This window comes from Acanthopagrus latus, chromosome 1, assembly GCF_904848185.1.
Source record: "Acanthopagrus latus isolate v.2019 chromosome 1, fAcaLat1.1, whole genome shotgun sequence".
NCBI classification, from domain to species: Eukaryota; Metazoa; Chordata; class Actinopteri; order Spariformes; family Sparidae; genus Acanthopagrus; species Acanthopagrus latus.
The window spans coordinates 6,613,824-6,628,338 of NC_051039.1; the positions used below are offsets into that span (position 1 = coordinate 6,613,824).

Here is a 14,515-nt window from a genome sequence, read left to right on the forward strand (position 1 = left end):
CTGGGAGGGGAAGACTAACCGGTGATTGATTTCTGTGATAGGCTGGAAAAAGCTGGTTAAGATTATTTTACAGAAATGTTGGTAAAAGTATTTTTATATTGCGCTGGCAATAAGCCTCTGTTTTGTTAATCAGGCTTCTGGGGATATGTGCAAATAAGAAGTATACTGGGGAGTGTTGCTAAGCCGCTGCTCTGGGAAGAAAATTTGGTGCAGTGTTATTTTAAATTACTTTGGTTGCATCTTAATATCAAAACCAATCAGAGACTTTGCGGCCCTGTTGAGGGTTGGCCAAACTCACAATTCATTCGGTCCACAAGTGCCCTCAGTAGGACTTTCTGCAGACTTCCTGAGGGTCAGCTTGGGGTTCAGACTTCACTGATTTAATAACCCACAATTCATTGCAATACAGACGTGACATCGCCGAACGTATTATAATTGTGTAAAACAATCTGGTTATTAAAACACTGCTTCAATCGTGTAGGCTGTAAATTATACACCACCACATCGTGGTACTGAACTATGATGCAGTCCAGGCTGTAGAGGTAATCAAAATGTATTTATTGATTTAATCTTTAGGCCTGTCCATCAATGGCTTCTATTAGCCTTGTAGTCTAACGCCCTCGCAGACATGATGTGATTATAGTGAAAATGTCACAGCAGATACGACTGAAGTCCGTGAGGGCTCAGTCCAGAAGTCTGGAGGAAGGAGATTTGAATGCAGGCTTGACAAATAATCAGCCTCCACCTCACTTTCTGTCCCTTAAACATCTGTGTCTGTATTTAGGTCAACATGGGCAATGTGGCAAATCAGTGAGCAGGAAAAGTTTTCTGACATTATAGCGTTTTTATATGATAATGATCTTTGTTTGTCAGTTAATGTATTTGCTGGATTTGCCAAAAAAGACATTACTGTCGACTAATTTGTAAGAAATATTGTTCTACAACTGGCTCTCCTAAAAAAATGTACCATATCACAGCATATATTGATGCTGCGGTACAGAATTACATACACAGTGAGAGAGAAATGTAACCATAATAAACAAATAAATAGATCTAACCAGTTCAGCCCAAAGCCCCGACTTCATCTGTGGACACTCCTGTTGATATAAACAGGGATCTTACCCAGAAACTGCGCCCTGGCCTGGTGCGGGCTCAGGGCCTGCACTTGCTGCATGTGCTGCGTCACCATGGTAACCCACTGCTGGGGCGGCTGCTTTTTGAAGAGAGGTGCGGCGATGTACTCCGATAATTCATGTCTGGAGGACAGAAAACGAGAAACAGAATCTTAGATTAACACTGCTCGGCTTCGCTCGATGATTTCTCAACGTTTGTCGGAATTATTTTACTCAGTGAGCTGTTCGGTTCTGCTGCCGGCGCTCGGTGTGGGTGGACAGAGACAGTGATAACAGCAGTAAGAGCCTGACAGGACAGGAGTTTTTACTGTTGAGAAAAATATACCGACACGCACTTTAAACACAAGAACTACCGGGTGCATTCTGGTCTCTTCAACAGTGAGCATCTTCCTCTGCAGTTGTTGAACATAAGTTAAAAAAACCTGAAAATCAGGGGAAACATCTAAATAATAGAACATAAAACATTTAACAACAACACATGGACATAAATCTAATGGTCTTTCTAGTAAATGTGCTGAAACAAGTAAAATGGAATTGTTTGATTTTTTGGGAGACAATGTAATTCTACTTTATATTTTGGCCACAAATTGTTAACAAGTCTGATTGGTGTTAACAGGGAAATAGGAAACGTCTAATCCATGATGACTAAAAAGTGTGAATATTTACTTAGAAAATGGACAATAATTACTTCAAGTGTAATCAAGAATGTGGAGGCAAAATGAAAGCCGAAAAAGAAGAAAATGAAAAGCGTGGAGAAAATCTGAGGTGGTGTTGATTGTGTGAAATGACTGTGCTGTTTAAGGGAATGGATTAAATTAAGTAATTAGATTTTTTTGTATACACACATTTTTCTTTTTGCATTTATTCACTCTTCTTGAGTTTGTTATTTCTGTTGTTGTTACTGCTCTGACTTACTCTCATCTGTAAACACAATCAATTAACAGTCATGATTAAGTAAAGTGGCAGATAGTATAGAAACATGACCTCTATCTGTATCTGCATCTGTATATATTGCTGCATATCTACACAAGATAGTGCTGTACGAAAAAAGTAAAATGTTTAAATGTATGTTCTTTTTGGGTAAAACTTTATGATAACCATGATTAATAAATTATACATTTAAAGTAAATTATGCTTAAGTAGCAGTTGATCTTTACAATAAATTTTTAAAGGAGGTTACACTTCAACAATAGGATTCTTAGTTTAAAAAATCCATAGATCATACTCCAAAAAAACCATGAGGGGGTGATACACTTCAAATGTCCAAGTCAAGGAAGACAAAATATGCTCATTTCACTTTTATTTTGGCGCATCACAATAGATGAACGCTCACAGAGCTGTCTTTAGATCGCTCCACAGCCCAAATGATCAGATGTGCTGTCCTTTCATGATGTTTACAATGTTTATAAATGGATAATAAATACTGTGTAGTTCATCTAGAAACATTATTTGGATGGACGTGATAAAGTGATGTTTAGAAACAATTTCTAAATAAATGATTTATAAAGCACTAACTATTAAGTTTAATTAACTGTAAATATACCATTTGTTAATGAGGGTTATTCTAAAGCATTACATCTTTGTGTTTTGTTTGAGAACTGTATTCTCCTCAGTATGACATGTGCCTTCTTGATGTGTGGAAAAAAATAAATAAGTAAACAGAGAAATGATCAATCTCTGAGAAAAGAGGCTGTATTGTCAAACACTCTGCCCTGTGGCAGACAATTTTCACTTGTTATTGTTTTCTCACATGCTGGGGATGAAGATGATGTCTTTCGCTCTGTGCTGCAAAGCTGCCAGTTTGGAGATCTGGTGGAACTGTTGATCGCTCACTTTTCCATGTGGAAGAACGTTTAGCAGGCCTTTGCGGTAGTCTGGCAGAATCTGAACATGCACACAAACACAGTAACATAGCACACATGCACATGTAGGTCACATACGTACATGTATGCTGAGTGTATGTGAAACACCACCTGCCGTACCTGGTTGTACTGCATGGCGACACACAGCTCGTTCTCGAATTTGAGGGGCTGAGTCCAGATGACTCGTCTGAACCAGAAGCTGTAGTTGGCGTCCACTGACTCGGCCTCTGTCGCAACGTCCAGGATGTACTCGTGCTTGTTGAGCGGACGGACATTCTGACCTGGACACACCCACAAACACGTGTGTGTCAGCGAAATATTACCTTGAGTAAACTTACTGTAAGTGCACAAACCAACAAAGAATATAACATGGGTTCAGTCATATATAATGCAGAATTCTTACCCAAAAGATGAATTAAAAGACTCACTTGAAAACTTAATATTTTCTATAATGAAAGACCTGTCTGACCTCTAAAATTAAATAAAACATACTGACACAAAACCCTAAAACATTGTGCTAATACTTGTATAGCCACATGTTGTGTGACCTGCTGTGCTTCTGAACACACGAGCACACGAGGAGAGCAGCTGCCAGCTGTTATCATGTGGAGATATTTAATGATAAGGGAGGAAAAAAACAAAAGCGACAACAACAGCATGAGTCTGTTGCAAGAGTCTGGAGTGAGTGCTTCACTACAAAACAAAAAAATCATCATTAAATCTTTCAGCTCTGAAACCTTTATAAGACTGAAAGAGGCGGAGTGTTGTGCAACTGAACGTGACAAAGCTGCACAAGCAATTCGCACAATAACAAAAGCTTCATTCAGAATGAGATGAAGCACTACTGTACATATTTATTAACTTATGGGATATAAAAATGTGACAATGTGGACAGCGTTGTGATATCAGTATAAGAAATGAAAATGATGATGGTGATACCAGGAACTCTCTCATGATTTAACCATGTCAGCACCAACCTGACTCATGAGGGACTTTCTCCCACATCTAGAAACCAGAGATCAGTCTGACATGTGATCTGTGAGTGGATCTGCCTCACTGACAACAACAAGAGGATCGACCGTTGTGCTCTGATACGTCCTTTAATGTGAGTTAGAGTGTGAGAGACGGAGAAACAGACGTCTGCAAGCACACCTCTGTTGGTGACTAAAAATATGGCGTACTCCTCCATGGCTTCCAGTCTGTGCAAACCCATCTCGTAACACAGCTCCTCAATCACCTCCAGGGCAATCTGAAAAAAACACAACACACACAAACACACAGAATTATTACAGCAGTTTCCTCACAGACACCAGGGGTCCGGAATTGCCAACAGTGCAGGCTGAACACTCACGGAGCACGTTTTGATTTTCGCATGACGCTCGATGCCTCCAGGAAAGAGAAACAGCTGACGTTTTGAGCTACGTCCCGCCTGAGGAAGTACGAACACACACTCTAGTTTATATTGTACACATACTGATTTTTAAGGACCTTAACACTCCTAAACCTACACATATACAGAGGCAGCAAAAGTATTCAGGTAGAGGTAGAAACACTTGTGTGTCTTTTATGGTGTTTCATCTTATTAGGTTAGCTGTTGTGGGTGATACACACTGATCTTGTGATTTTGGGAGGGATATGTGCAAAAACGCAAAATAAAAATAACAAATAATTCCCCTCAAACACATTAAAACTAGTAAGTAATCAGCCTGTTTGGTATGTAAGGAGAAGAGAGAACATGTGTTAAAATGCAGGGAGTAAAGGTAAAAAGTTGCAGAGACCAAAGTACAGTACTACGTAAGTACAGTAAGAAAGTACTGGTACTTCGTCATCAGGCACTGACCATCATGGCCTTCAGCTCCATGCTGTTGGGTGGAACAGTGCGACCACCGTACTGAAACGTCTTCTTCAGATTCTGCTCACATGCTTTAGCGATGCCTGTTAAAAGAAAACATTACATTTTGTTGGCTTTGCTAAAATGTACAGCGGGTTTACTCCTGTGTGTGTGTGTGTGTGTGTGTGTGTTTCATACCCTGATATTGTGCCCCGGCGCTGCGAGAGGCCTGCTGCAGGTGTTTGAGCAGGAAAGGCTTGAGGACTTCAGAGCAGCGATGGAAAGCAGTCAGGATGTACAGCAGCCTCCAGCCTCGCTGACAACTATCACTGTACAACACACACACACACGCACACACATGCACACACACACACACACACACACAGACTCAGGCTTACTGTGTGTTGGTTTGTGGTGTGTATGTTTGTTAATGTGTTAAAGCTGACTTACGGTTTGGAGCTGGTGTTAGCAGTAAGCTGTTTGAGGAGTTGGCAGTAAGCCTCATCCCTCATCAAGGTGAACTCTCCTATGAGCTGAGGGGACGACCACACACCACACACACACACACATGCAGGCATGCACACACACGCACACACACACACACACACACACACACAGGAACAAACACATAAAGATTAATAAACTATTAAAGACAAAAACGGTAGCTGAGAAAAAAAAACTGTGTGTGTTTACCTTGAGAAATGTGCTGACCACTTCCTGCTCTGTTGATCGTGATGGAGCGTCACCCATGAAACGCATCACCGCTTCACAAAAAAACACAACAGACACACACACACACAAACACATAGGTCAGCAATATTTAAACATTAAATATCAGATTTTGTTGAGTAATTGAGCACTTGTGTATTTAAAATCTGATACAAGAACATGTCATTTTGACGGAGGGTGAATCGGAGCCCAGATGTAATGAGAGAAATGTAATGAGACGATGTAATTAGAGGAGAGATGAGCGAAGGCGAGAACTTACACAGGAAGAGATCAGCTGCCACTCTGTTCATGGCTGTGTCCGTGAACTCTATCAGAGACTCAGTCAGTGGAGTCTGCAAAAAAAAATCACACAAGAGTAATTTATACTGTTCAGTACATCAAATACATGATCAGAATATGACAGTTCAAGGATGCTTCAAGCTTAAGGTAGAAGAAAAAGGCACCTTGGAGAACTTGATCATGTCAATGGGCTCTCTGGACTCTCTGTTCTTGCTTTTGCTCTTCAGTGAATCTCTGAGAACAAAATCGGTCACAAAGTGCACACAAAGCATTCAGAACAGTCATCACCTTCCTTCTTCACTCTCTCTGTACAATCTGATGAAACGTTACTTTGAGTTAACCTCTCAGATTTCTCTGGGTTTGAACATTGTTGTAAACATTTAGGGGAATGTACACAAAGCTGCTTTGAGTACAGTAAGTTTATGTAATAACTGTGTCCCACTGCTGAATTTAAGATGGTCTCTGTGTGAGGTTTGTGTGTTTCTGTGTGTTTATGAGGATTTTCACCCAGTGTGCACATTTTCCTCCTTTGTCTCACCCTTTCCCTTTGGAGTCCTGTCTGAAGTACTTCTTGGCAAACTCCAACATGTCGTATTTACTGTCCTGCAGAAGCCTCTCGTCCAGATCTCCATCAGCAAAGCCATCAAGGGAGATCCTCTGAAAATCAGAGACTGGCAGTGAAAAACAGTCTAAACAAATATGAAAACAAAAACATTCTATATGTGAGGGTGTGTCTGTGTACCTCAATCGTCTGATCTATCTCATGTGCGGCCATGGTGGACGCCACGGCGACAGCGATGGCTGATGACACAGCAAACTGTCCCGGTCCTCCCCGCGGCTCTGCCGTGCGGTCCAGTGGCAGGGACAGGAAGTCAGGAGGCGCGATCGGATGGACGCACTCGACTGGGAACGCACCGGAGCGGCTGAACACAGACCCAAACTTCCAACCTGACACGCACACACGGAGCAGAAGGAATCATAACAACCAATCATACAAAAGCTTCAGCACCTGGGGGCTTTGTGTCCTTAAACAACTGTCACCTCTGCTGAGAGTACTGATCACAATCTGCCTTTCCTACAGCAGGTCAGCTTTTCATTTAAACAAGTCAGATCCTTATCTGCACGCTTTTCTCTCTCATTTACAAGACTTAGCTCTCCCTGTGGCTGCGCTGATAACCTGGCACTTAATACAGCCCTTGATTTAACTATAGATACCATACACATGGGTATTTCCGTCACTTGAGAGGACAACGTATTGAGCGAAATGAATTCACTTCAGGGTAAGCTTAGCCTCAGCCACAGCTAAAACATGCCTCAACACTTGTCCAAGGCACTGAGCAAAACATACCCAAAGATTCAAACCTGAACGTGTGTGTGTGCTTTGTGAGGTTCATTCATTCATGAAGTCTTGGTGTTTGATTTTAAGGACAAAATAAATACATCAGTGTAAATAACAAAAGCATGTGTGGAGGCACACACTGAATTTATACGATCCAGCATCTGTTGAGCGATGGAATGACGTGACTTCTCACCTGCAATCGTATTTCATCTTTTGTGTCCTCGAAAAAAATGACACGAATCAATACTTTTTAAATTGCATCGCCATCTTCTATCTGAAATATAATTTTCTGATACAATATTGCATTTAAAAAGCGCTGCCGGCACCGTCAACATCACAGCACCTACTTCTCCTCGGCTTTAGATACCATCACACCTCCAGGGTAAACAGACACATTCTTGGTGAGTAAATCTCTCAAAGCTGTCAGTCTGAATTGTCACCTTGTTTACTTTTAGGCCTTGGCAATGACGCTGACATCTGGTTGGGTATCAAAATAAACTGATTTAATGAGTACTCACCAAAGTCTGGAGTGTCTCTTTTCAGCTCCTCTAAATACACCACCTTCTTTCTCACCACACAGCCGTAGCTGTAACCTGGAGGCCACACACAAGACAAAAAACACACACAAACAAACACTCTCAGATCATAGATTCACTTAATAAGATGACAGGATTTCTTTAACATGTATCATGGTGTCTCACCCTTCTCCAGGCCGTCCATAACCTGCAGCCTGATGATGTCACCTTTGTGAAAACTGAGCATCGAGCGGTCGTCCGTCACAAAGTTTCGCTCTGCGATCACATAGTCTGAGTCCTGAAGACGGAGAGAAAGATCACACACAGATTAATACGCTCAGACTTTCACACAGGTTTCTGTAATGTTATATGTACACACGTATTCAGATTTTACGTTTACTGCTGCTTCAGTTGCTGATTTGTGATACATTCAGTTTGTGCAGATGAAAGAAAAAGCCATCGAGGTAAAATCTAAAATCATCGCATTTACAAACTCCGGGAGACTACTTCTGTTGTCTGCAGTTAATTTGTTAGCAAACTGGTTTCAGGTTTGAACAAGCTGAGAAAGAGCAGAGAAACAGAAATGTGTATCATGAACAAATGTTTTTGATACGGGTGTCAGAATAAGAGATGTTTGGTTAATTTTCCTTCTCAGAATCTGTTAATTTGTTGATTAATTTGCAGAGAATAGGGTTTAAACCAAACTTTGTAACAAACTGCATTTCTATCTTTGGTTGTTTATTGTTGAATAATACGAAAGTGCTGTTTGTTCTTTAATTTATTTGAACCAGCAACCTTCCGACCACTGGTCGTCCTGCTCTACCCGCTGACCTACAGCCGCCATAATATAGTTTTAACTTGCCAAACTGTAACCTGCAAAAAAAAAAAACCCTGTGTCTGTTTATGTTTGTGTGTGTGCGTCTGTGTGAACTGGTACCTTCTTGATCTCATTGATGAAGGTGTCGATGAGATGTTTGACTTGCCGTGCCTTGGCTGAGAACAGGATCAGTTTCTCATTGGTCAGATTGAACTCCAGCATGTTCTCAGAGGGGATGGTTACAAACAGGATGTCTGCATAGCTGAAAAAAAATCGCAATTAGGATTATACGGTTATTTTTGGTTGACTAATCTGTTTATCATTTTCACAATTAATGTTGTGTTGTTTCTTCTATAATATGGCAGAAAACCGTGAAAAATCTCTTTCCAAAGCCCAAGATGATGCCCTAAAAATGTCTTGTTTTGAAAATAAGCCAAAGATCCTGAACTAGGAACCTGAAATCAGACAATTTGGAACAAACCGAGAACCTGAATATCAGCTGGCCTCCAAACAGAAATGTCAAACTCTTAAATATCTGTTTAAGCTTTAAAAATCCAATAATGGTTCATTACAAACTGGGGAACAACTAGATAAAATGACAAAATTTGATATTTTTCTCTGTGATTTACAACTCACCCGACACAGAACAGTAAAATAAACTTATCTGGAACATTAAATAATTTCCAAACAAAGACAGAACAAACAGGACTTACGTGTAAGGTCGCAGCACTCTGAAGTAGTCTGGAGCTGCAGCGCTGCTTTTTACTGTCTTCAACAGTTTAATACCGCTGTGGGACACCGACAACACCTGCACACCTGTTCCTACACTACCCTGCACACACACACACACACACACAGTGGTTTAATAAAGATGAAATAAACACACTCAGTAATTATTATCCTCTGGGGATCTACCATCCTCACCGATGCAGGGAACAGACGGGAGAAGTATATTTCCCAGGTTTCCCTGGCTGCCGTGATGATTGTCTTCTTCACGTGCTCCTCCACTGGATCCATATTCTGTTCAACTCTGTGTTTAGCTGTCATTCACACAAACAGACACAGGAACTCATGAATGTCAAAGAGATGCGTTTGCATGAGGGCATTCGGTTATGAAAAAAAAATAAAAATGTCTGCAGGAAGAACAGACAGACTACCAAAAAGAGCTTTCATTTTCTGCCTTTCATCCCGCGTGATGCGAACACACGCCTCTGACAGAGTGTCGTTCACAATCTGCAGGGGAGAACAGAGGAGAAGACAGGAGAGGAGGACACAGCACAGGTAATGTTGGAGATGATTTAGTTTGATCTTTTCTGTTGTCAGGTAAAAACACAGAGTACAATTGGTGAGAGGTTAAAAAAAAGTGCATTTATTACTTTTTTTTCCATACATATTAAACAAATGTAGATACATGTAAATGTTTTCCATCCATTAACCCTACATTGATTCAACTTTCTCGATACCCTTTGGACCACCAGTGCCTATATTGGGATGGATGCTTAGTGTGATGCAAGTTATTGGAGTGTCTCTGAATTTGTTATATCCCTAAAATCAGGATCAGGAAATACATGGTCAGGTTTTCCATCAGGTTAAGTTACCTGTTTGAAGATGAGGTCCAGCACCAGAGGATTGTTGAAACTGTCTTTGGGATAAAAAACCTGTAAAAGAAAGAAAAAAAAAAAACTCAGTAAAACAGTAAAATAAAACACAATCATTTTGACAGCTGATCAGTGTTGTTCTTTGTGCATGCACACACCTCCTTCCTGAGGTACAGTCTCCAGGGGACATTAGTGTAGGTGTAGTGCTCCTCATTGGTTCTCTGATGAAGCTGCGTCTGGATGGTCTCCGTCTCCATAGGAAGCTCTCGAGAGACTGCACCAGACAGGTCACATTTTGTTTCAGTTCATCCTGACACTTTGACTGCCTCTCGCTGTTTTTGCTCCACTCTTACTTCAGAGAATAAAGGAGTAAGATGACGCGTTTCCACAATTTGCACATTAGTAGGGTCATATGGCGCCGTGCCACCAACCTGCTGTGAGAGTCAGTGTGGTCCTGTTTAACTGCCCCTCTGTACTCCTGACCTTGTCTGGAACACGCTGATTGGTAATAAATAGGTTTCATGTATTTGCCTCTGGTGTGAACGAACTGTCACTCTCTGCATTAACAAGGTTGAATCTGACAGAATAAAGTTGAGAGGGTGAATGTAACTATTGGCATATTACAGAAGAGGTACTGCTGAGCGTTGAGGTGACAAGTCTCTCTGTGGGTTTGCTTGTTTGGGGTGTGGCTCTCTCCTACATTTTACTGAGGAGTGGCTTATCAGGTGCAGACTTGATTTATTCCAATCAAATGTCCCAGCAGGAAATTTTACAGATCACTTCATTTCTTCCCTTCTACTAGATGGCAGGCTACACAGTTTTTGTTTAAAAAATAATAAAAAATTAGTTGTCAAAACGTATATAGGGATCAATAATAAACAGGTTATCTTCGATGCTGATGGTGTAAATAAGAAGTTAAATTGATTTTTTTTTTATTGCTTCAAAGTATCACGAAGCTCAGCAGTGAACAGAAGAGTCATGAATAAAGGAGAAGACTGTAAGCTGATTGAAACACTGTGGGCTGATTTTATGTCCTGCAATAAACCTCTTAGAAATAACACACTGTTTAGTTTTGGTGAGAGACAAAACCAGAAAGCTTCAACAAAGTTTTCTGTATTTGAAGATGTACACAAGAGTGCCTCTTTCAGACCGAATCAGGGCGTTGCGGTGATTAGCACAGGGTTATTCAGCACAACTGGGAATTATAATTGCTTGGTTTGTGACCACGAACTCTACTTGGATGGCGCCCATTTCCGGATCTTGGCTTGGCAGCAGCAACAACTCTTCCAGAGAGGTTTTCTCCATCCAGAGGAGTTTTGCAGAGTATCTCTTCTCCCCTGATGGTGCAGTCTCCTGGCAGCACGATGTTGCTTGCGGCACTGAGAATTAATGTTTGTGTGTCTGTCTTATTTTGGCCTGGTTTCATCCAGACACCAAACGTGTCATGTCAAGCAGCACTTCAAAGAAAAAAGACTTCCATTCTAAGTATTTTTGTAGCAGGTTATATTATCATAAAGTCTCATTTTCGCATGACCTCTGGCTTATGTAATTGGCCACCGCAGCATGAAGTCGATTTGCTTTTTACTTTTTTTGCTGCGAGACTTCTGCAATGTTGGGTCTTTTTTTCCTCCCAGCAACCCCTGCAGTCCACACAGAACACACTACACACACAAAGTGAATCGAATGCCTCACAATCTATGCCTGATTTGGTCTGCTTCTGGTACCTGGAGGAGGAAGGGGGAGAGGGCGAACAGGCGCTCTCGTCTTGGTGGTCTTGGTGGGTTTTTGTCCTCCCTCTTTCATTGCAGATGCAGACGGTGAGGCGGCTACAGGACGTTTGGGCTGGACAGACAAAAAAAGAAGATTTTTTTTATTACGGTGCACGTCCAAATCTCTGCGTGTGCTGATGAATTTGCAGAAACGTGTGTGTGTGTTGGTGTGTGTGTTTGTGTACCTGTGGAGCAGGAGGGTTGTCCATCTGGGGTTTGAGGATCTGTAAAGCTTCATCACGAGGGGTTTGCTTCTTTTTAAACTTCCCCTCTGGTCTCCTAAATACATCCACATAATGTCAACATCAAATATTGCAGTTTACAAGATCAACAACAAATGTACTCTACTGTGTAATCCGTGTGTTTGTGCATGTCAATACAATAATTCTGGTGCTGTGTGCTCGCTGTGAGCTACAACATCCCACTCGGTGTCTGTTAGCGGTTTGCTGTAGTCCTGGCTTCACAGTATGCGCAGTTAATTCTGAGGATAGCATCAACTGCTGTGCTTATTTACAAGCCTAAATCAAGAGGACTGTACCCACTCCTCTACCTTTATGTCTATGTGTGTGTGTGTGTGTGTGTGTGTGTGTGTGTGTGTGTGTGTGTGTGTGTGAGATCTCACCCTTTGCCCGCAGGAAGTGGGTCTGGCGCCGGAGGCGGGGAGTTGTATCTTTTGATGATTTCTTTGACAGAAATATGTAATAATGTAGATTACGCACCAAATTCTTCTTTTGGCAATGTTTCAACTGAAAATACTAAATGATGTGATTGTTAGATATCAAGAAAAAGCTGACCTAATCGACTACATCATTCAGTCATTGTATATAAATCTGTTTATGAATCATGACATCAGCGTTTTTCAGCTTTTGAAGTCAGATACCTTGGATAGCTTGGCTGGGAACCACGTGATCTGCAGACTGCGATGAGAACTTCACCACCTCTCCAGCAGGGGGCGGAGGAGACGTCACAACTGGAGCTAACAAACATAAAAAACCACAGCCAACAAGGAGTTATGCCCTCTTGTGTAAAGCTCTCTTAAGTTTAAGGGACTTCCTCTCTGATTCTTGCTTGGTCACTCCCTCTTGTTTCTCTCTCTTACCAAACTTCCTGACTGGTGTGTCCTTGTTTATAGGGACGCCTGGAGCCTTCCTCCGAGGGACGCTGTCCTCACCTGACTGAACCTGAAAGATTCAGACAGAGAGGGCAGAGGGTTTGCACTCCAGCTTTGCAGACATTATGTCTCTTGTGGTTTGGTTGAAGTCAGGACAAAGTCAGAGCAGAGAAGAAGAGAAGAAAAACAACACTGTACTGGACTGTAAATGCAGCACATTTCTTTTGTTACGCAGCGCAGCAACGTGAGAAATAAACCTGCAATTCAGCATAATTATTTTTGTCAGTATCTTCGTTGCAATTGTTATTTGCGGCATCCCAAAAAAATGTGGACTGGCATCAAAACATCTCATAATACAATGACTAAACTACTCAACTAAGATCAGAACAAAAGAAAAGTTGTACCTGACTCAGCCCTTCTTCACTTCTGTTTCGAGACTTTGACTACAGATATATTTAACAAGTACAGCATTTACAAATTCTGATTCAGTAGGAAGAAGAAGAAGAAGAAGAAGAAGAAGAAGAAGAAGAAGAAGAAGAAGAAGAAGAAGAAGAAGAAGAAGAAGGGTGCACCAGGGTAAAGCCATGCAGTGTAGACTATAGAGCCAAACATGTCGTCATGGCTGCTGTGGATATTTTTTTGTTTTTTAGAGTTTCAGAGGAGGACAACGCAAGTTTTGTGTGCTATTGTCATTTTTCTGACTGTGGTCTGTGTAAGGTGCACATTTTTACATGCCACGTTATATTTGTTTTTACCATCTCTTTATGATCTGTCGCACTTGCATTCCCCTCAATGACAGAAATAAGTTTTTTTTTTTTTTTTATCTTGGACCATCTGTTTCCGCACCTCTTTTTTGCTCACCACTTTTTGCTCATCATTCTGATGTCTTCCTGTTTTGAAGCAGACAAGCCACCCACTCTTCCCATAAAAGGAAACTGCATCTGCATATCATTTTTCCTGGGAAGACCTTGCTTGCTGTTGCTGGATTTTACAACTTTAACATCTTTCATGAATTAAAAAGTACTGAATAATTATCTAATGTGTTCCTTTAGACTGTTACCTCACATGTCTGATGAGTTACTGACCTGTGCAGCAGCTTTAGGCTGTCCTGGCTCAGTTTTGTTAGTTCTGCTGAAGCTCGTCTGAGGTTTGGGGTTAGGGTGGGTTGCTTGAGGCTGAGCTGTGGGCCCCGCAAGAGGCTGTGATGGAGTTTGCTCCTGCTGAGCAGTAGGAGGAGGATATGGGCTGGGAGGGATGTTTGTTTCGGCGTAGGGAGTGGGAATGAAGTTAGCGTAGGGGCTGGGTGGGATGTTAGCATATGGACTTGGGGGTATGACAGCATAGGGGCTAGCAGGGAAGTACGGGCTGGGAGGGTGCTGGAGCAGAGGGCTCATGGGAGGGCTTGTGATCGGGGAGGTCGGGGGACTCGTCACTGGGCTGCTGACGATGGCCATGGCCTGCATGGTCATCTGCTGCGCCTGACAAACAAAAAGATGATGTATTAAATCCAAAGCAAGAGCGCGGGAACAAAT

General features: G+C 41.7%; 1 protein-coding gene across 3 annotated transcripts in view; it reads right to left on the bottom strand.

Annotated features, from left to right (window-relative positions):
- Positions 1-14,515, bottom strand: part of myo15ab (myosin XVAb) — a 49,863-nt gene that overhangs the window by 1,967 nt on the left and 33,381 nt on the right. For all 3 annotated transcript variants that reach the window (XM_037115077.1, XM_037115069.1, XM_037115062.1), the window contains 27 exons: positions 14,069-14,461; positions 12,972-13,053; positions 12,753-12,848; positions 12,495-12,555; positions 12,058-12,151; positions 11,828-11,945; positions 10,262-10,377; positions 10,104-10,163; positions 9,663-9,738; positions 9,430-9,545; positions 9,219-9,337; positions 8,626-8,767; positions 7,875-7,986; positions 7,692-7,766; positions 6,577-6,782; positions 6,373-6,491; positions 5,999-6,068; positions 5,815-5,887; positions 5,520-5,590; positions 5,277-5,359; positions 5,025-5,155; positions 4,836-4,930; positions 4,347-4,424; positions 4,148-4,244; positions 3,116-3,276; positions 2,884-3,017; positions 1,123-1,256 (listed from right to left, as the gene is read on the bottom strand). In XM_037115077.1, the coding sequence (XP_036970972.1) occupies positions 1,123-1,256; positions 2,884-3,017; positions 3,116-3,276; positions 4,148-4,244; positions 4,347-4,424; positions 4,836-4,930; positions 5,025-5,155; positions 5,277-5,359; positions 5,520-5,590; positions 5,815-5,887; positions 5,999-6,068; positions 6,373-6,491; positions 6,577-6,782; positions 7,692-7,766; positions 7,875-7,986; positions 8,626-8,767; positions 9,219-9,337; positions 9,430-9,545; positions 9,663-9,738; positions 10,104-10,163; positions 10,262-10,377; positions 11,828-11,945; positions 12,058-12,151; positions 12,495-12,555; positions 12,753-12,848; positions 12,972-13,053; positions 14,069-14,461 (3,112 nt within the window). The remainder of the gene's footprint in view (positions 1-1,122; positions 1,257-2,883; positions 3,018-3,115; positions 3,277-4,147; positions 4,245-4,346; positions 4,425-4,835; positions 4,931-5,024; positions 5,156-5,276; positions 5,360-5,519; positions 5,591-5,814; positions 5,888-5,998; positions 6,069-6,372; positions 6,492-6,576; positions 6,783-7,691; positions 7,767-7,874; positions 7,987-8,625; positions 8,768-9,218; positions 9,338-9,429; positions 9,546-9,662; positions 9,739-10,103; positions 10,164-10,261; positions 10,378-11,827; positions 11,946-12,057; positions 12,152-12,494; positions 12,556-12,752; positions 12,849-12,971; positions 13,054-14,068; positions 14,462-14,515) is intronic.